Source organism: Centruroides vittatus, unplaced genomic scaffold, assembly GCF_030686945.1.
Source record: "Centruroides vittatus isolate TY-2023 unplaced genomic scaffold, ASM3068694v2 contig_1033, whole genome shotgun sequence".
NCBI lineage: Eukaryota > Metazoa > Arthropoda > Arachnida > Scorpiones > Buthidae > Centruroides > Centruroides vittatus.
In genome coordinates this window covers 1,374,136-1,395,667 of record NW_027120671.1, presented here as the reverse complement: position 1 = coordinate 1,395,667, position 21,532 = coordinate 1,374,136, and the positions used below count along the sequence as shown (strand labels likewise).

The 21,532-nt window shown below is 29.6% G+C and overlaps 1 protein-coding gene across 5 annotated transcripts in view; it reads left to right on the top strand.

Moving 5' to 3' along the window:
- LOC136968563 (muscleblind-like protein 1) overlaps positions 1–21,532 on the top strand; it is a 194,829-nt gene that overhangs the window by 65,804 nt on the left and 107,493 nt on the right. For 4 of the 5 annotated variants that reach the window (XM_067262589.1, XM_067262581.1, XM_067262567.1 and 1 more), the window contains exon 3: positions 7,209–7,451. In XM_067262589.1, the coding sequence (XP_067118690.1) occupies positions 7,209–7,451 (243 nt within the window). The remainder of the gene's footprint in view (positions 1–7,208; positions 7,452–21,532) is intronic. The other variant, XM_067262575.1, reaches the window with a different exon arrangement.

Sequence of the window (21,532 nt, the reverse complement as noted above, 5' to 3'; positions counted from 1 at the left end):
TTATAGATTTTTAAAGTTATTACAGTATATTGTATTATATTATTTAAATCATAAAATCAAATCAAATCAAACTCTCCTTAATAGTAATAATCTGTTTAGAAATTGATTAAACCCCTTTCGCAACGTTAGCAGATTTAATAATGTCTTTATTTCTCACGATTGTCGATATCGTCGTTCTCTGAATACGGTGTGCAACAGTTAAATCTCGAACACCAATTTCTCAACAATCTCTTTTATCAGTTCCATTGTGATTCTAGTCTCTTTTTTAATTTTCTGTTGCTTTTCATTTGCCTTTTTGCAATTCATGATTAATAAAAATAATAAAATTTTACTTACAAATTAAAATCAGAAGAAATTTAACAGTTATAAACCGTGGGACCGCGAACGTCTAGTCTGGTCTAGTACACCGATAGTGCTACTTGTTCATACAAGACGTATTCCGAATTGGACGTATTCGAAAGCAGACGTATACCGAGGTTCCACTGTATTATCTGCATTTAACATTTCATTTATCATTTTGTAGAATTCAATACCAATGTTTTTCATTCAGTACAATTCAATAAGGACTGACATAAAGATGTGAATTAATTCATTAATGAATTCTGTCTTATCTAAAGTATCTTGTTATATGGAAATCGAATCTAGAAAATCCAGTTCTATGTATAAAACCTAACAAATCTAACTTTGTGAGACTAAAGCAGGCCTGACCAACCCAAATTGTTTCGCGGGCCACTTTGATCACGCGTAAAATTACGGTGGGCCACAATTCAGTCAAACATGCTTTTAAAAAAATAAAACAAATATGAAATGAATAAGATTTTATTGTTATATCAAGAATTCGTACTCGCACTTGTGCATTATAACAATGACACATGCAAATTTTCATTTATTTAATTCTTTTGGAGTACACATAACGGGAAACAAAAGTTTTAATAGATATATAATATTGCTTAGTGGGTCACACAATTTAACGTGACGGGCCATATGCGGCCCGCGGGCCGCGGGTTGGCCAGGCCTAGACTAAAGCATTGCCAGTTCAAAGTAATAAAGCTAAGTGTGTCCTAATATATTTTTAAGGAATAATATTCCGGTGAGAATTGATGTAATGATAGATTTGCTTGTCTTGACACATCTTACCTTAGTGTTTTCGTTATCGAAGTACCACGTATAACATATAAATTGATTGATAATATTACAAAATATATATATATATATATATATATATATATATAAAAGTGAATTGTGAACTTCATTTCAAAGGTTTTGTTCCCTACACTTTCTCGGATGAGAATTTAATTTTGTTCTTTCTCAATCTTCGTAATTAGTACAGAATATGGAAATCACCATGATTTGTCAAATATTCTGAAGTAAAACTCCCATAGAACTTTTTATCTACTAGAATATTTGGTGAAGTAGTGCATTGTTTTTTGACACGGCATGTAGCACACCATGATTTCCATTACGGAGTTCAAATTTTGCTAATTTTGGAACAGTCAGATGTACAATAAGGTCAGCATACATGAACGGGAAATGCATCCGGATCCAAATTTCTATAATAAAGTTATGATGCTATTACTGCTGGTGGGTAATCGTCGTTAAGATATCAATATTATTTTCTGGGAAGATCAGAGTTCGTTTGTTTCTTTTGTTAAGTTACGGCAACGCAATATTTGGGCAATGCCTTTCGAGAGGTCTTTTTAAGGGTGACTGGCCCCTATTCAGGTGGAGAAAACCCGGAAAACTCCACGTGGCCAGCCCGTCCTGGCAAGCGCGAATCCACGACCGAACTCCTAGTGTTCGGGGAACGGAACCCCTTGGCCTCTGTTGGGCCTAGATCAGAGTTCGTCTTGATCCGGCAGTAATATTGATAATTTAGTAGCCAGCCGGATGGCCGAGGTGGTTAAGACGTCAGTCGATCGCCTTGGGAACTCAGAAATTTTTCATGGGCGGCCTGTTCCAAATATGACAGGTTTAGTCTCTCACCACCTGTCCGTTCTTGTTGTGGGTCTTTTTTTAAACTTTCCTCCCTGTGGGCACTAAGAGGGCCTCTGTTAGCAAGCCCATCATGGGTTCGGCAGGCCCACAATGGGGCGGCTGGGTGGTGAGGGACGGGGTCCCACATATCCAGACCGACCACACCCCGAAAAATTCCTGGGGATTTTTCGACCCGTCGGGATTCGGTTCCGGGTTTCCCTGAGCGGAGGCTGACACCTTAACCGCTCGGCCGTCAAACCTAAAAAGTACCATTATACAAAGGCCATAAAATCCATTGGAAAGGCGTTAGAGCTTATTTTGTATATTGGAAAAGATGTCCTGTAATCTGTGCTACTGAAGGGGGTGACTGAATTATAGAAAAACGCTTTGTTTCTCTGTGTAGGAGAGAGAAATGATGAATAATTACAGGTCTGAGGCAGTACCGTAACTAGGGCGGTGCTCAGGCACAGGGCGTAGACCCTGGGGGCGCAGAAATGACCTGGACCAAGTTTTGGGGCGTAGTTACAGATGCTCGCACCGGGCGCATAAAAGGCTAGTTACGGCGCTGGTCTGAGGGGTTGGCAGATATTTATTTTTTTATGGACATGCGAATGGAACTGCAGCAAAAATGCGTTAAAATCGTATTTCATCTAAATTTGATTCGAATGTATTTTATTTAAACAAAATTCATATTTATTTTCTACCTTATCTGAAATATTTTTATTAGATTATTTATATCATTTCACCTTTTAATCCGCTATTTATACACGAGTAGATTTAGAAGCACCAATATCACCGAACACCATTTTCTCCACGATGTAGCCTAAACTGACTCTTTCCTTCGTGAATTTCATTAGAGTTACGTTTGAAACGTCATCAACAGTGAGCAATGAGTGGAATTCATTCAAATTATTCGACTGTACGAACGTATCGTAAAGCTTTGAAGTTGGCAACGGCGAAACGCCGGTATTTTCGTTATACCGTACGTTTCTATATTCAACGGTTGACTCAACGGTGAGAGAACAACGTTTCTAAATGGACCGTTGAGTTTTCCATTGAGACTAGTGACGTCAGCGCTGTTTCACCGTTGAGCTCAACGGTCTCGACGACCTCAAAGACCGTTGAGTATTCAACAAACTAACATGGCGGCTTCCGTGAAGAAGTAAATTTCGCTTATAGAAACTATCCATTCGCTGCTGTGAATACTGTTAGGGTTAATTAAGATCTTTTATCGTTAATTTAGTTTCAGTTTCGATAATCTAACGATAATTTGTCCGTTCACAGCGCAGGATAGGATGACAAATCATACATACCAGAAGTCTTCAAAAAATACTTTATTGAAGTTATTGTTAGAGACATAAATCACAAAGCAGTTGACTACACGGAGGAAAAAACAAAACCGAAACCAAAAAATACGGGGATATTAATTTTAGAATAATGAGACGAGATCTCGAGCTCTTTCGCGAGCACTATCGTTGAAGAATTGTTAAACACGGACGTCTAACAGATACTGTAATAGCGTACAGATTAATGAACGATCTGTATATGATAAAACATGCCATTGCACGATTATGTTGGAAAATTTGGTCAATATTGAAATATTAAGATTTTTTTTTATTTGTCCAAAATTGATTACGACCGATATTTAGCCCTCTTTAATTCGTCCTAATGATATAAATATTCAAAAAATTAAAATTATTAAAGAAAGATTCAGTATACAAGAAAATGATACAGATATGGGTTCATTTGAATAAAAGGATTTATTCGAATAATGGTTAAGCCAGTTACTTTAATTGTTTAGCAAAACAGTGACAATCGCCACATTCTCGTTACTTAAGTCGGCCATCTTGAAAAACGACCTCTTAACGAAAGCGTTTCTTTTTTCTGCAAAACGTGACGTCAGATCGTTCAATGAAGGGACTCAACGGAAAATTCACTGTTGAGTCAACCGTTGAATATAGAAACGTACAGATAGACGTGTTCACGTATCATAGTCTTTGTCAAAAAAGATTCATATGTAACCCGATATTGTTAAATTAAATCTAGTTTTAGTATGAAAGAAATCTAGCTCTTCCTGTCTCCTCTTTTACTGGAATGGCATGCACTAGCCGACGAAAGATGAAACCTCCTATATACATTACGTGATTCGTGTTTGTCAGTTGCCACGCCCGTCACAATCCACACACTATAATTATTTCAAACGTTTCTTCTACCCGCACTCAACTATAGAGTTTTAGCTGTTCCCTCTAGTAAATGTAGTTCCTGTGTTTTTCTGGTTAATGTTACCTATGGTTCCAAAATGGCGGCTCGTCTCTGATTCCAGCAAATAGAAGAAAGGAAACAGTGGGAATGCACGTTCTACCAGGTAACCTAACCTAACCTATTCTAATAATTTTGTTGGTAATAATTATGGTAATTTATTAGAATAGGTTAGGTTAGGTTAGAACGTGCGTCCCTACTGTTTCTTTTCTTCTATTGGCAAGCGCCAAATCCGACAGAGGGCGCTCAAGATGGCTGCCGAAACAGGTAAAGCCCTGGTCACAATATGCGATTTCCAGCCGCGCGAGCGACTGCAACCGCGATGGCTGTTCCCGTTAACTGGTAATCCCCCCTTGAAAACCGGCACGACTGCAACCACAACTAGAAACAAAAAGTTTGTTCTACTGGCGACGGTTGTAAACGCGCATCCAATCAGAAAACGTCTTTGTGCCACGTCATATTTTGTGTTGTATATTTGTCAACATATTTTGATTATAACATTTGTATTAACTCAGTTTCAGTACATTTAAATGCTATATTTGATATAAATTAAATCTGAATTTATAAAAGTTATTGTTAGATTTATTTTAAAAAGCTTGATTACTTTTAATAATATACAATTGAATAAAATAAATGCTTATATAAAAGAAAAAAATATATCGATTATAAATGAATTAAATCATTCAAGCTTTCCTCTAAATAGCATCCAAAACTTCTGGGATAATGACTGATATCGAATTATGGGCCACTCTAAATTGATATGCCAAACTACGAAACGTTTTGCCTAAATTATATATAAGTATTGGTATTCATACGGATATATCCCCTATAACCTACGGCATCCGAAAGCCTTAATTCATTCATCAGCTGGTGAAAGCACGATTGTTTAGCTCATTGATATTAATTTCGTCAAGTTTTAACCCAGCATGAACGTTTTTTCTTATTTTTCTCTTCGTATATTCTCGCCAGCTCTAACAAAATTATCGCCTTTTTTTTTTTTTTATTCATTCCAGAAAAGGAACTGCTTGCCATTTTAATAAGAAAAGTGGCTAAAATTCCGTAAATACTCTGAAGTAGAACGTAAAATGTCGGTAAACTTACGGAAGTAGTCAAAAACAAGCTGCTGTAATTTTATTGGTTTATTATAGGGTCACATGTTCCGAGTTGCAACATCAACGAACAATGTGTGACCACGAGAAGACGCACGCGACTCGCGCTTGTTGCTGTTGCAGTCGCCTGCGTGGCTGGAAATCACATAGTGTGACCAGGGCTTAAGGAACTGACCATGTGTTTGTTCAATGCCTGAGCCGATTCAGTTTCCATCAGTGACGACTACTGCAATGACCAAATGGAGAACAAATCATTGAATTTACGTCAAATTCTAGACTGTATCGGCGACAGGAAACATCTTGTAAAAGGTGAAGTCGTTTTGGATGCTGGACACATCGTATTTTGTGGATTAAACTCTAACAACAACACTGAAAGTTCAAGTTGTTGCTTTAGTGTTGCAATCTCAGACATTGTCGTTTTAATACATCTCAATTACGGGGAGAATGCACGTGCAAAGCGGGGCTGTCTGATTTTCGTAAACATGTGATAGCCGAGCATAATACTAAAATGAAAACAAAAAACGTAAATTAACTTATATTTTCAATTAAGAATATTTTTAAAAATTTGACTGGAAAGTTATCTCAACATACGTATATGAAGATAGAAAATTTACCTATTTTCTTTCCGATCTGCATACAAAAACAATTTTTCGACAGGCATGTCCATTTACAAAAAAAAATTAGACATTTTTTTTCTCTTTTTATGTAGACAGCTTCAGATTATCAAAAGAATAATTTTCAAACTTGAATTGGAATATTACCGCTACGCCATGACTACATAAGAATTATTATTTAAAAATAAAATAAAAGACTATCGTGTGTAGAATTAAAGCACTTCTCACCTGTTACACGTTAACAGGTGAGAAGTGTTTAAATATTTTAAGCAGTATACACCATGTTCCAATATAAAAACATAACTATTATGATAAATAAAACTATGTTCAGTGTTGTTGTTAGAGTTTAATCCACAAAATACGATGTGTCCAGCATCCAAAACGGTTTCACCTTCTACAAGACAACGTTTCCTGTCAGTTCCTTATCTGTTTCGCAGCCATTTTGAGCGCCCTCTGTCGGATTTGGCGCTTGCCAATTTGCTGGAATCAGAGATGAGCCGCCATTTTGGAACCATAGGTAACATTAACTGTTTTTTTTTTTTTTTTGGTAATACGTAATGCATAGGCTATTAGGTATGCGTGCTTATAAATAAACACATGCTTTGTGCATAAAAAGCATTACAAGGGGATGAATGTTTTCAAAAATGTTACCTAAAACTAGGATCTCAACCATTAGGTAACAGAGTGATTTATTTTTGTTTCTGAAGTGTTGTGTAGCAAACTGTACTGTTTATATCACTGCTTTGTATGTTACACAGTACATATAATTAATAATAAAATAACAATGTTTGGTATCCCCATGCTGTGTATTATTCCTTAGTACAATTATGGGGGTTGAGAATATATGTTATATAATTTTACAGGCGAGTATGTGCAATAGCATTATGGAATATTACAGATAATAGTTAAAAAGCATAAAAATTGCAATACATAATTTATGCTTGATCTCTTACATTTATGTATATGTATTATTCAAACTTAGATATGTTCTTGTACTAATTTACATAATGCCAGATGTTTATTTCTCAAATATGTTGCAGCAAAACAGTAATCTACACATCCTGATTATTTTTCATTGTTCTTTAAACTTTATAATAAATAGTAATCTTTATCATCAGACAAAGTAGTAAATGAAAAAGAAATATTCAGAATGAAATCTTTATGAATAAAAATTATATATATTTAAAGTGTTAAATTTATTAACTTTATTTAAAAAACATGCAGTTCTTATAATCGTGTTTATATTTCACAGGGTCGATGTAATCGTGAGAAGCCACCCTGCAAATACTTCCATCCGCCCGAACATCTTAAAAACCAATTACTAATTAATGGTCGTAATCATTTAGTACTGAAGAATGCTCTCCTTCAACAGTTGCCCCTCCAACCAGTGTTGCCAGCTGCTGTGGTAAGTGCTCTTCCAAGTCTTCTGTATGCTCCCCTTGCCCATCAGCAGCGTGCCACCATTTCCTCTCTCCTCAATGTTATCAGTTCTAAGGTAAGATTTGCTGGGTTTCTTGATCTAACACCAAGCTATGGCCACAGATAGAAGTAAATAAATTTATAATTTTTCTCTTCTAGAATTACAGTTGAGATTAAAAACGATAAGAAATTTATTTATTTTGAAACAAAAAGTTATTAACAAAAATTATAACTTTTTTGTTAATAGCAAAAAGAAATTATCAGAAACTATTAATATATTTTATAGAAAATCAATAATATGAATTGTATCCTATATGCAAAATCTATTTATTTTGTTAATGGTTAGTGTAATATACATTGTAGTGTCATAAATAATATCTATATATTGTTTTTTTTGGTCTTATTTATACAACTTCAATTTATCTAAAAACATTTAGATTTGATTTAAATAATAATTTGATAACATGCATGTAAATCATGTATTATTTTAGAATTCTCTGAAAAATATATTTACCATACTAATTTTTGGAAAACTTTGTAATTAAAAATCTACATTATTTGATTTATTATAATGCACATTTTACACTATTTTTATACTAAAATAATTAAAGTGTATTTTCAAAATTAATATATTATTTATTAACCAGTTTGGTTAATGTAACCCTTGGTGCCAAGATGGCGGTTCGTCTCTGATTCCAGCAAGGATACAGTGGGACGCACGTTCTAACCTAACCTAACCTATTCTAATGATTTGATTGCTAATAATTATTGTAATTTATTAGAATAGGTTAGGTTAGGTTAGGTTAGAACGTTCATCCCACTGTTTCCTTGCTGGAATCAGAGACGAGCTGCCATCTTGGCACCAAGGGTTACATTAACCAAAAGGGGGTTCAGCTCAAAACGTTAAACGATCTTTAGAAGTTGTGCAAGTAATAGGCTTTGTTTACCTAGAACATGCTGGCCCACCATGCCAGTAGAGAGCATAAAAAAGTATCTGTAGCCTGTACATAGTATTGGTAGTTGCTCAGTAAAAACAACACTATATGTTCAGTTACCATAAATGCATACCAGTAATAATTTAGAAGAAGAGCACTGAATATTCCTGATATTGATTGATGAATTGTTTTTTTATATTTTAAAAATATTCATTATTTATAAAACTGTTGGAAATATCAAATATTTAGAATAGAATTAAAGTTTAACAGTGTTTACAGACAAAATATTATTAATATTACAAGTTTAATAAATGGTATTTAGTTTAACATGCTTTTCCAAATTAATATATGTTATTTATTTGTCTTTGATGTGTTCTTCAGCATACTTATCATATATATTTTTTATTTTGTACCTGTTTTACAAATTGTTATCTTCATCTTTCATATAATAGATAATATAGTGGTACATGCCCTTTCTGGTATAGTTAAAGTAGTTTTTATAGTATTATAGTATTTATAACCATTTCAAAATGATGAATTAAATATTTCTATAAATGGTTACTAAAGGTTCATTTTTTTAGTTAGATGTGTTTCAATCATTAGTGGGATTTATGACTTTGAGTGCAGCACTTAACTTGAGTTCTCTTTGGATTTCAAGTTAAGTGCTTCTCTTAAGTTCCCTTTTCTCTTGTTTTATAAACATAGACTGTGAGAGGTCAAAGGTTCCGCCATCCTGCACCTAGGTTAGCTACTTTGATCATCATTCTTTTCTTTAAAACAAACTGTTGCATCTTACTATTGCACTCTGACATCTGTTGACAAATTTCAACTGCCAATGCAGTTCATCCTTTTGCTGTATTTTTAATTTTTAATTTTTTGCATAATGTTGAAATTTATGTTTAATAATTCTGAGTAAGTCTGTAAAATGATGATTTCATCTTTTTTAATTCAGATAGGAATATAAAATGAATGAATGAATTAAGAACAACAGAGTGCTCAACAAACCATTAAATAGATACAAAACACCTTTTTTTCGTTGCCAAGATATATTTAATTCAGAAACAAACATTTTTGGTCTCATCCATAGGCCATCATCAGGTCGAAAGACGAAGCTGGAACGCTTACGTTCCATGAATGGAATACAAAATTGAAATTAAATGTTTTTACAACGGAACAAAATAATGGAAGATAAACTTAGAGTAAGATAATAGAAAAATAAACATAGAAAAATAAACAAAGATAACAGTAACAAATTAATAAAATAACATAAGTTTTCAAATAACACTAATATAAATAAAAGTGATAAGTTCCATTAGTTCAAGTTTCTTGCATACTTCTTAACCATGAACTTCCATGCAGATGGTAGGGGCTTTCAGCATCCCTTGCATTCAAACACCCTTCTTCCAGCCTGCTCTTATATATCTCGGTCTTCTCTGCAGTTATTGCCAATGTTGGGGAAGAGGCATTTAATTTGAATTTTGTATTCCATTCAGGGAATGTAAGCGTTCCAATTTCGTCTTTCGACCTGATGATGGCCTATGGATGAGGCCGAAAATGTTTGTTTCTGAATTAAATATATCTTGGCAACAAAAAAAGGTGCTTTGTATCTATTGAATAAATTAAGTTTATTATTGTATAGATTACTAAAAGATTTTGTAATAATTTTGAAAAACTATTCATTTTTAAAAAATTTGATACACTAAGCACAACAAAAAATTTTACAATTTACTGAAATTAAAGCCAAATATAATGTTTATTTAACTGTTGAAATTAATTATTATATTGTTGAAAAGAATGAAATTAAAACCTGAAAATTCATTTTTATTTCAATTTTATATTTGTATATAATAATTTATTATTACTGAATATTTTACAAAAATTTTAAATATATAGTTTTTCATATTGAAAAATATATGATATATTAAATCAAATAAAATTATTTATCATCTATCTGTGTCCAGCTGTGTTGCTTTTAATAAATGCATGTTTCTTATTAAAATTAATAATTTTCAGTTTTGCTTCTGTTTTAATGCATGACATTTTTCTAATGAGCTACACACTTTTATTATTGCATGATTTTTCTATTGCATAAATATTTGAATATCTTAGATTCTTTATAATTGGTCACACAATTTTTTTACTAATATATTACATTTTACATATATATATATATATATATATATATTTATATTTATATTATTATAATTATTTTTTGTGATAAGTAAAATTATGAAATTTATAAATAGTTTTCTAATTTAAATTGCAGAAATAAATTTATTACAAAATAAATTTTAACTTAAAAAAATAAAGACTACAGACAAATAGAATTTATTAAGTACTATTCATACATAACAAAACACTACAGTATATATATATGTATTGACTGAACCTTTACAATCTATTTTTTCAGCTTCTAAATATTCAAAACATTACATTCTATTATGATCGGAAAGTATACAAAAAGTAGTTTATATATGTATAATTGTTATCAGATTTCTTCCAGATTATTTATAGATTATATATAAATTAATTAATTTTAAAATTTAGTCTAGAGCAGGTGAATTTACTCATCTCTTAATTTTAATAATTAAAATTAATTTTTAGGAATGTCTAGACAAAAAATCTACTGACAGTGGGATTCAAATCTTTAACTTCCACAAACTAGACAGACATATTATGGTTAATGTTACCTATGGTAGCGAACATGGCGGCTTGTCTCTGAAACAGTGGGGACGCACGTTCTAACCTAACCTAACCTATTCTAATAAATTACCATAATTATTGCTAACCAAATTATTAGAATAGGTTAGGTTAGGTTAGAACGTGCGTCCCCACTGTTTCAGAGACGAGCCGCCATGTTTGCTATCATAGGTAACATTAACCCATATTACTAAGTTATGCTGTTAGGATTCATAATTTTAATTTCTAGAGTTGGAACTCAGGTATTAAAACTTGTTACTGTAATTTACTCTTTAATTTACAGGAGTTACAGATTCAAATTCCACATTGGGTCAATTTTTCTTGACATTTATAAAAATTAATTCTAATTATTAAAATTCTTAAGAGATGGTTATTTTTGTTTACTTCTGGACAAAATATCTTGTAAGCTTGTAAGAAATTAAGCAATATTTGGTTACTTGATTTAACACGTTAATTTTTTTATTTTATAAAAAGTTGTCACGAAAATATAAAAAAAAGTATTTTGTAATTTTATGTTAGAATAATTTTTGATTTCTTTTTGATACTATACCTAAATATTCACAGAATTAAAATAAAATAATCAAAGTTTTAAATTTAGCACAATAATATAAGGTGCAAAGTTTTTTAAACAAATTTATCATATAAATAAACTTTTAAGTTTTAGAAGCTTATTACTTTATTCTTATAGATAATCTATTTCTCTTCACTTATAAAAACATGCGTATTCGACAATAATAAATTTTCATTATCTTTCAATATATCAGTTTTAAAAAATGATTTTGAATACATTTTAAAATTTTAAGTAAATAGCTTTGGTCTATATACTGTGTTATTGGTAATTAAGTTTTCTTCTTTTAATATTTTATAATAATTTTTAAATTATTATCATTTAATGTGGTTTTTTTTTATTTTTCTAAATAAATAACTTTGAAATGATAATTATGGTGATTAATTTCTCACTATTACTGTTGATACAAATTTAAATAAAATAACATTGATACAAAACAAAATGTTTATTAATTCAAATTAAATATAAATTAATCCATTACTTAAATTTTAAAATCAAAATTAAATAATAAAGTTTACATTATATTTTTCAGAATTTTTTAAATAAAAATTTAATTAAAGAATTTAGCAAACTAGTTTTTTATTTAATTATTTTTAAATCAGAATTAACAATTCACATTTAAACTGAACTCTGTTTTTAAATACATTTGTACATTTCATAATTACAATTTAAAGTGTGAATTATTGAAATTGAATGGAATAGACGTAAAAGTTTTAAACCAATGTTATAAAACATAAAATACAGTTTTATTTATAATTGTCATAAATTTTTTAAGTTATTTTCTATGTAAGATTTTCATTAAAAATCTAAAAAATTGAAGTACTGTATTTTCTTTACTATATAAAACGTTTTTCCAATTTTTAATATTCTTTTTAGTATCTCAAATAAGGACTAGCACAAATGTTTTAAGCAGATAGAATAATGTAACATGAGCATAATAATAAGCAAAAATAAAGAAACCAATCTCTTAATTTAAAATTATTTTTTGTGTTAATTTAACTATTGAACAGATGAAATACTTATTTTCTAATATCATAAACTTTTTAACTGTGATTTTTAAAAGTATTTTAAAATTTCCACATATTCAGAAGGAAAAATTCTTCTTGTCATTGGTTACAATGACAAATTATTCGTTTCTTAATCTTATGTTGCTTGCTTCTAGAAAATATTTCTATATTTATCTTAATTTAAAAGTTATATAAAATGATTTTTATTTGATGGCTTATATACAACTATTAATAATAATTATTTTTCTTATTTTATAACTTTCGAAAAAAAATATTGGTTAATGTGTACCTAGGTAGTCCAAGATGGCGGCTCGTCTCTGATACCAGCAATCAGAAAGACAGGGAACAGTGGGACGCACGTTCTAACATAACCTAACCTATTCTAATAATTTGATTGCTAATAATTATAGTAATTTATTAGAATAGGTTAGGTTAGGTTAAAATGTGCATCTCCACTATTCCCTGTCTTCTGATTGCTGGAATCGGAGACGAGCCGCCATCTTGGACTACCTAGTTACACATTAACCAAGATATTTTTTTAATTAAAACCTTGAATTTGAATTACTTAATAAATAAAACAAGATATTTACATTTATAATTTTGACACAGTATTAAAGAAGTATTTATTGTTATTTTTAATATATTGAAATATTTAATAAATGATATCTGGATAAATTTCTAAATATTTTTGAAAATTATAAAACAACATTATAAATGAATTTAAAATTTAAACTTACATTTTTTAAATGTAAATATAAAAAAAGCTTAGATTTATATATATATATATCAATTAACATAATTTAAAAGATTGTAGTTAAATATGTTAAACATCAGATACATTTTACAGTAAAAATATTGAGGTTTCTTTTGCTTCAAAATTAAAAAATGCTAAATTTTTATAAAATATAAATATATTTTAAATTTTAATCATAAATAACTTTTATTTAAATAAAGTACTACATTCACATCAATGCATTTTGTTATCATTCATTTATTGCATGGCATGATCATGTATCTGCATGAAATATTAACTTTTTAAGTCTTTTATTCAAAATGCAAGACAAAAGGTAGGAATTAAAAAATAAAATTTAACTATATTTATATTTTAAATTGAATTTACATCTATAATATAATATAATATATAATATAAATTACTCTATTAATTATTATGTTAAGAGAAATTGTGATTTGTACAATATAAAATAATCAATTTATATTTAATCATTTTTTATTTAGTATGTGTGAAAAGTTAAAAATTTAATTACTTTTTAAGAACAGAATGAAACTAGTTTTTTTGTATCAATTAAAAGTCCTACTAAATAGTTAAATGATTAAGCATTAATTTACTGTTTATCTAAATTTATTTTTAAATAAATAATAATACATTTATTAAATGTATTTATTACTTAAATTCAATTTGCATCAAAACTTTTTAAAATTCATATCATATATTATATTATATTTTGTTTTCTTTTATTTGTGGGAAAAAAATAAAGAAACTTACTACTAGAAATCAAGCAAATAATAAGTTTAATGCTGTCTTTGCAAATATTAATCATCAGAATCTTTAAATAAAAATTATTCATACTACTGTACTTGCCATTTTTTATATAAAAATTTAATAAAACTTTTCAGTTTTATTTATTATATTTTTATATAAAAAATGGTAATACAATATAAAAGTATACAATATACTTGTATACTTTCCTTTACATTGTTTTTTTTCTTTAATGAAAGGCACACTGTATAAGTTACTCCTCCTTTTATATTATCAGTTTTTTTCTTTATTCCATAAGTCTTCAAAAACCATTCTGTTTCTTTTAACCATAATATCCTTATTTTCTTCTTTCTCTAGATTCTTTTTCATGCCCTTCCCCAGTTGATTTATAAAGTGTATCATCATTCTTTCGCCACTTTCTTTTCTTCTTCCTTGATTTTTTTTTAATTACATTCTTTCACAGTCTGTTCAAACAAAGCCTTATTCTATGCTTTCTATTTTTCTTGTCTAACCCCTTCCTCAACTGTGTTTTGTTCATTGTCATCTTAAATGCTCTAAATGCACCAGGTTCTAAATGTCATTTTTTTATACTATAAACTTGAAAAGGCCCCTTGAGTGTAGGGTTGTGTATATAGATCTAAAGGTTTCTTTCTTGTACACCAGAATCTGAATTCTATTTCCTACTTTACATCCAGAAAACGTACTCTCTTCTTCAATCTGTTCTAACTTTGTGTACAATCCTAAACTTTTACCAACAGTATTTTAATATCTTCTTTTGAATGTTCCTCTCTTTTTCATTCAATATTTATATCATCTATTCGCTTTCCTATAAATTTCATCCTATTTTAACCTTTTCAAGTATTCTTTCTTCAGTTTTTTTATTATAATTTCATAGATTTTAAATCAAAATTAAGAAATGCAAAGACAGAAGTGAAATTAAGAATTATGTGCAAAGGCCATAACAGGATAATCATTGCAAATGAGTCCCACACCTTGACATCATAATGGGATGAAAATTGGTTCTAAAGTAGGTATCAGAAAATAATTAATTACTGGCCAGTATTGGACCAAATTTTTCATGAATTTTGAAGTTATATAGGAAAATGCAATTTTTGAATTTTTTAAAATATCACTGTTTATTTGCAACAAACTGTAAAATAAAAATATGATGTACATTAAAAAAATTTTGGTGTGAAATTCAAATGAAAACAAAATAAAACAACTTTTATAAAATGATTTCAAAGGTTTAAGACAGTGCAACAGTTTCAAAAATTTTTAGGAATTACAGGTATTATATAGGCTTCTTGCCTATAAGTTTTGTGCTACTGATGGAGACCTCTTGTGGTAAAATAGTGAACTTTGTAGTTGCAAACAACAGAGTTACGACTGAGCTAACATGGCAAAATCAGTGAATTTTCTTCTGGAATAAAGAAACAAAATATTTGTAGTGTAGTGGGATGTAATATGTTTTATAGTAATACCACAGGAGTAGTTTTTTTAATATTTTTTTTTAATGAAAAAAAGACACAGAAGATACGCATAGATTAAATCTGTACGGAGGATTTGTCCATCTTCATTAATTATAAAAGCATTTCTAAGGTTTGATGGATATTTTATTTCCAATAAACAGTAATGTCTGTCACTGTCTCTGATAATGTCATCTGAAGAACAGTATAGCCATGGCATTTCTGTACAATACATTTTTCATTGAGCAGATAATATCTGAAGAGTTTTCTATCAGTATACTATATTTGGATCAGCTTGAGATATGAATTGATTTGTTTTCCAATCTTTCTCTTGCTCCAAAAATGTGACTAAGCCTTGTTGCTTGTTTGTATTCTTTTTTTAAAGTTGCCGGTTTATTCCAAGCTTGTGGTAAACTTGTTCTTGGTTCTATTTTTTCTTCTTCACTAATAAAAAAGTAAGATGTGCTACAGGCTTGCAACTGCCAAGTAGTCCTGCCCAGCATGAGCAAAAAGCATTAATCATTTTTCATTGGTCATTAAGCCAAAAAAAGCCATTAAATTAATATGTTTATGTTGATTTTTATCAGTTCTCTTACGTCCTATGTTGATGACAGTAAATCTTGCATGTACTTTTTATTTTGCAATAAACATTAAAGAGATTGTAAAAATTTTTGCATTAATATTTTTATTTTTAATATAAAACATACATTGTTATAAAAATGTATTGATACAAATACATTTTTATAAAATTAAATTTTAATGACATTTTAAAAAATGATCAAAAGCAATGTAAAATAGATGATTAACTTTCCTTTGGGAAATTTACTTGTAATGGAATTTGTTAGCTAGATTTAGGTATGTGTATTTAATGAATACATTTACTAAAAGCTGTATATTTTTGAATATTTTAGTAACTTTATTTTAGTAACTTTATTTAAAAATGGCCTGTTTATTTTAATTTATTCCCAACTCTAATGGATTTTCTACTAAAAAGTCTTCTGCAAAAGTGACAGGAAATAAAATTATGTCTTAAAACTGTGTTTATTACACCTATGTAAGTACATGTGTTTGTAACTACATTTTTCAAATTTCCACCATGAGGGCGCTTTATCGTAGTGTCATCTGATCGAGGAAGGAAGAGTATTACCTTATATTATGCTACCATATTTGCCAATTTCATTTGCCAAATGCAATGCAGTTAAAAAAATAAAATCTGGAAACAATCAATAAAAAATGGCCATAAATGAAAAAATTTGTACTTAAATTACATACAAAAATTACAAAATATGTTATATAAATATATTATTGAATTTAATCAAACATCTTTACTACACCTGATACATGTAAAGCTATCCACCAACCAAAGCCGAATATAATCGAGTGAGAAATGGCTATATTATTAATAATTAATAGACAATTTGGCATTAGAGGTTTACGTTAGGCACCATCTCTTAATAAATTTAATAATTACAATGAATTAAATAATTTAAATAATAATTACTGGAAGGGTAGCGTAACTAGTAATGTGTCTGCACGGATAGCAGAAGTTGTGGATTCGAGTCCTGCTTTGGGCCGATTCTTTTTTTCCAGTAATTCTAAATTATTGTTTAAATTATTTAATTAATTGTAATTATTAAATTTATTAAGAGATGGTGCCTAACGTCTACCTCTAATGCCAAATTGTCTATTAATTATCAATATTATAGCCATTTCTCGCCCGATTTTATTCAGCTTTGGTCGGCGGATACCATTATTGAATTTATTTTTAAATTAATTTTTGGTATGAAAATAATTTTAAAATATTGCTGTAAAATGCTATTTATGTGTATAGTTTATGTCATTTCTGCAGTAGTTTGATTTGGCATTTTGATTTGATTTAGTAACATTTCGTGCTTGTGTGAAATACCCCCCAAAAATAATAAACAAGATATGAAATTAATTCCAAAAATATCTTAAATCCAGTTAAAAGTAGAATGTTAATTAATAGAATGAACATTTTTGATCATATATAATGGCCATTTTCAGATTCTATAATGGAACATACTAAATGGAACAGAGAGCAAATTTGAAATTATAAGCGTTCAAAAAATACAAATTTACATAGTGAGTCATGTGAGCAGGAGTATAAATATATTAATTAAATAAAATATAGACAATACAATTAAAAATTAACAAGAGAAATATTAAATAAAAACCAAAATAATTAAATAAGTACAGTGAAATATACAAATATTGTAACTAAAAACATAAATGAAGTAAAAGGTGATAAAGAATACTGTAAAACTTTAAAGAATGTCCTCCAAGTATGTGACATCACTGCAGAATCTTTAAAGCTAATCATGGTCCCTTTCTTGATAGCTTTATAAATTTCTAGATTTTCTAATATATATATACACAAAGCACACCTAATATATATATATAATATATTAGGTGTGCTTTCTCAAAAGAAACATCAATGTCACAGTCCCAAGCAAAAGCTGCTAAATTAGTAGTACACGGGTGTCTTGATGTTCCTTGTTTCTAGTGACCAAAGATTTTGCTTCCACATATTTGTAACAACAGTTCACTCTGTTTATCCTGTAAAGGAATTGAGTAGACTGTAGGTATAGTCTTCTCATCAGCAGAATTCTTATCATTTCTGAGTAATAAAAAGGCAGTATGGCTCCTTCTGTATGCAATTCTAAAGTTGGAGAGTTCCACTACTTCCTTGTAGACACCACAAAAAATTTTATTGAAGATAGTAGTATTGTCACACTTGGAATTCATTTGAATATGATAATGATGTATGATGATTTTAATGTATTTATGCTCCTGCACTTGTGACTTGCTATGCAAATTTATATTTTTTGAATGCTTATAATTTGAAATTTGCCTTCTGTTTCAATTATTATGTTCCATTCTAGAATCTGAAAATGGCCATTATACATGGTTGAAAATGTTTGCTCTGTTAATAAACATTTCATTTTTTTATTTATTTATTAGATTTAAGGTTTTTTGGAATTAATTTTTATAATTACATTTAGTTTTACATTTTAGTCTTTTGTTTAAACAAAATGTGTTATAATGTAATGTTAAAACTATATAATAGTTTTAACAATGAATGATTAACCTTCTTTTCATATCTCATAAAATTATTACCTGCTCTTCATGTTTTATTTATGACTACATCCGTGGTCCTAGTTATTAAATCATTCTATCTCATTCATCTCTTTGTGTTAACCAATTTCTTATTTCTCATCTATCTAATTCTTGTATGACCTTTCATCTTAACTCTTCTCTCCAGGGGCAATGGAACATACTGAGCAGCCTATGCAAGACATAGTGCTTGAGGCCAAGGACAACTCAGTCTCAAAAGGGGAATTTAATTTTCACTAAGCTGTTCTCTTATTTATGATTTGTTTATTTAATATTACCTATTTTATAGAATTTATGGAATTTATATTTAATATATACCTATTTCTAATTACAGTTACAAATAACTAATTAATGCTGAACATTATAATAATGATAATTCTAGGGCACTATATAAAATCTTGCATAAGGATGCCATCTCTGCTTCTCACTCTTTTTTAACCATTTCTTCTGCTAATTTCCTAACTATTATTCCAGGATTCAGAGCACTTTCAATAACCTTAAACAGATTCTAAAACACTGCTAGAATACAGTGGAACCTTGCTTAATGAGCATAATTCGTTCCAGAGTCTTACTCGTAATGCGAAACACTCGTTAAGCGAAACAATTTTTCCCATAGAAATTAATGTAAGATATGATAATGCGTTCCATGCCAAAAAATGCTCAAATATTTTATATATAACGTTTATTCAAAAAAAAATTGTAAATTACTTATAGTAGACCCCCGTATAACACGTTAGATACGTTCCGTGTTATATGAATCTGTGTTGTACGACTCACTTAGATTTTACAAATACACGAGCTATTCACAGCCCAAAGCGATTAACTTACTTGTTATATTTAAAATAACTTTTTTTAGTAATCAAGCTTAAGGCACTACATGACAACAAATTTTTATTGCCATTGAATAATAAATGTTTTTTTTTCCACAAGAAAACACAACTTTCCTGCCTAAACTGTCCGTATATATGCATGCCGCTGGACGGCAGTCATCCAATCAGTGTCCTCGCTATGCTGGTAGCTCTCAAATAGATCCGCTGTTTGTCCACTATTGGTCCAGGTTCGACCAATCCTATCGAAACACGAGTCAGCCATGACAATCTGTCTCATTCTTTTACCGTGTTATACGAGCCTCTTTTAGCGTGTTATACGAACCCGATTACAATTTTTTTGCCATGTTATATGAATCCGTTTTATATGAACTCGTGTTATAAGGGGGTCTACTATATACACTGTTAAGGAGCATGAATCATCATCATCTTTTCTTCTAGCGTGGAATGAACCATCCTGGAATGAGATTTCGATTTGCAGAAACAAAAAAAAATCACAGCTAATATGTTTGATAAACATTCCAAACGATATGGCAAATTCTTGGGTTATGTAAATGCTATAATTAAATATTAGAAATTAATTAATTTGACTAGAGGTAGACAGTTGTTTCCATCTCGTATTAAATTTAATAATTATAAATAGTTAATTATTAATTCAGACATTTCTAAAATTTAATTTGGAATCTGTCATTAAATTTAATGACCCAAGAATTTGGCATATCGTTTTGGGTGTTTATTATATAACGGGCTATGGTTGTTGATGTTTATAAGTAATATGTGTGAACACAAGTTTGGAAAAATATGTGATCACAAATGATGCTAAGATGCTAGCAGAACAAGTGCTAGCATCTTAGACAGACTGACTGGAACAGACTGATGGAGCATGCCGCATGCTCACAATTCGGCAAATTTTTACAATTTGTTTTACTTGTTATGCGAAATACTCGTTGTGTGAGGTGCTCGTTAAGTGAGGTACCACTGTATTTGAATTTGAATGTTATCACCAGTAAACAATCAATCAAAATATATAATTTATTTTTATGATACTAGATTTGTGAAGTTTGTAGAAATACTGCTTAATATGTTCTGTTTTGCATGATACTAAATTGTATGAATTGTGCATAATGTAAGAATTTTAACTCAAGCAGATATCAGATATATTGTACTGTATATGTCTCATATCTAAAAAAAGTACTTTCAATTTTTTATTTTTGTGAGAAAACCATGTATTAATTTTAAATAAACTTTCTGCATTTTTATTTTAAATTTTGTAAATATATTGATAGCCATGTTAGGAAAATGGAAAAATTTTTATTCACAACATTTTTCATTTCCTATCTTTGAACTACACTGGAACCCCATTTATCCAGATCTCCACTTTATTCAGAATAAGTAACACAGACATACAGAAAACTTATATATGTGAAAAAAATCAAAGAACTAACTTGTAAGTAGGGCATTCTTACTTGAGTATAATATTGCAGCTGTAGGAATACCATTTTCCCTTGGCTCAATGCCAATTTTGAACACCTACAACTTTATAACCGACGATCTGATAACAAAAGTAAATACAGTACAGTATATCGCAATTACTTTCGTTCAAATTAGTCCTTTGATTTTCCTATGGAGCGCTAAGCAGAATCACCCATTTGACCTTGAAAAAGTGAAGAACTACTATGACCTTTTCAAGGTCATAAAAAGAAGTTCTGCCTCACACAAATGGTCAGGAAACTGATGTACAAATGTGTACTATACCAGCTGATAGAAAACAACAATTGTATGTCTTTTGCTTTATACTGTTAATATTTCGTAAAAGTATATATAATGTGCAATAAATGAAATATAATGTACATCTAAACTGTGTTATTTATGTCTTTAACAAATTTTCCAGATTGGTCCTGGTTCTGTTTGATCTGGATAGACAGGGTTCCACTGTAGTTATTTTTCAGTTGGATGCCCAGAAAATATCAAAATTAATCAGGATCATTTTTTCTCTTAATAAAATATAAAGTTATATATAA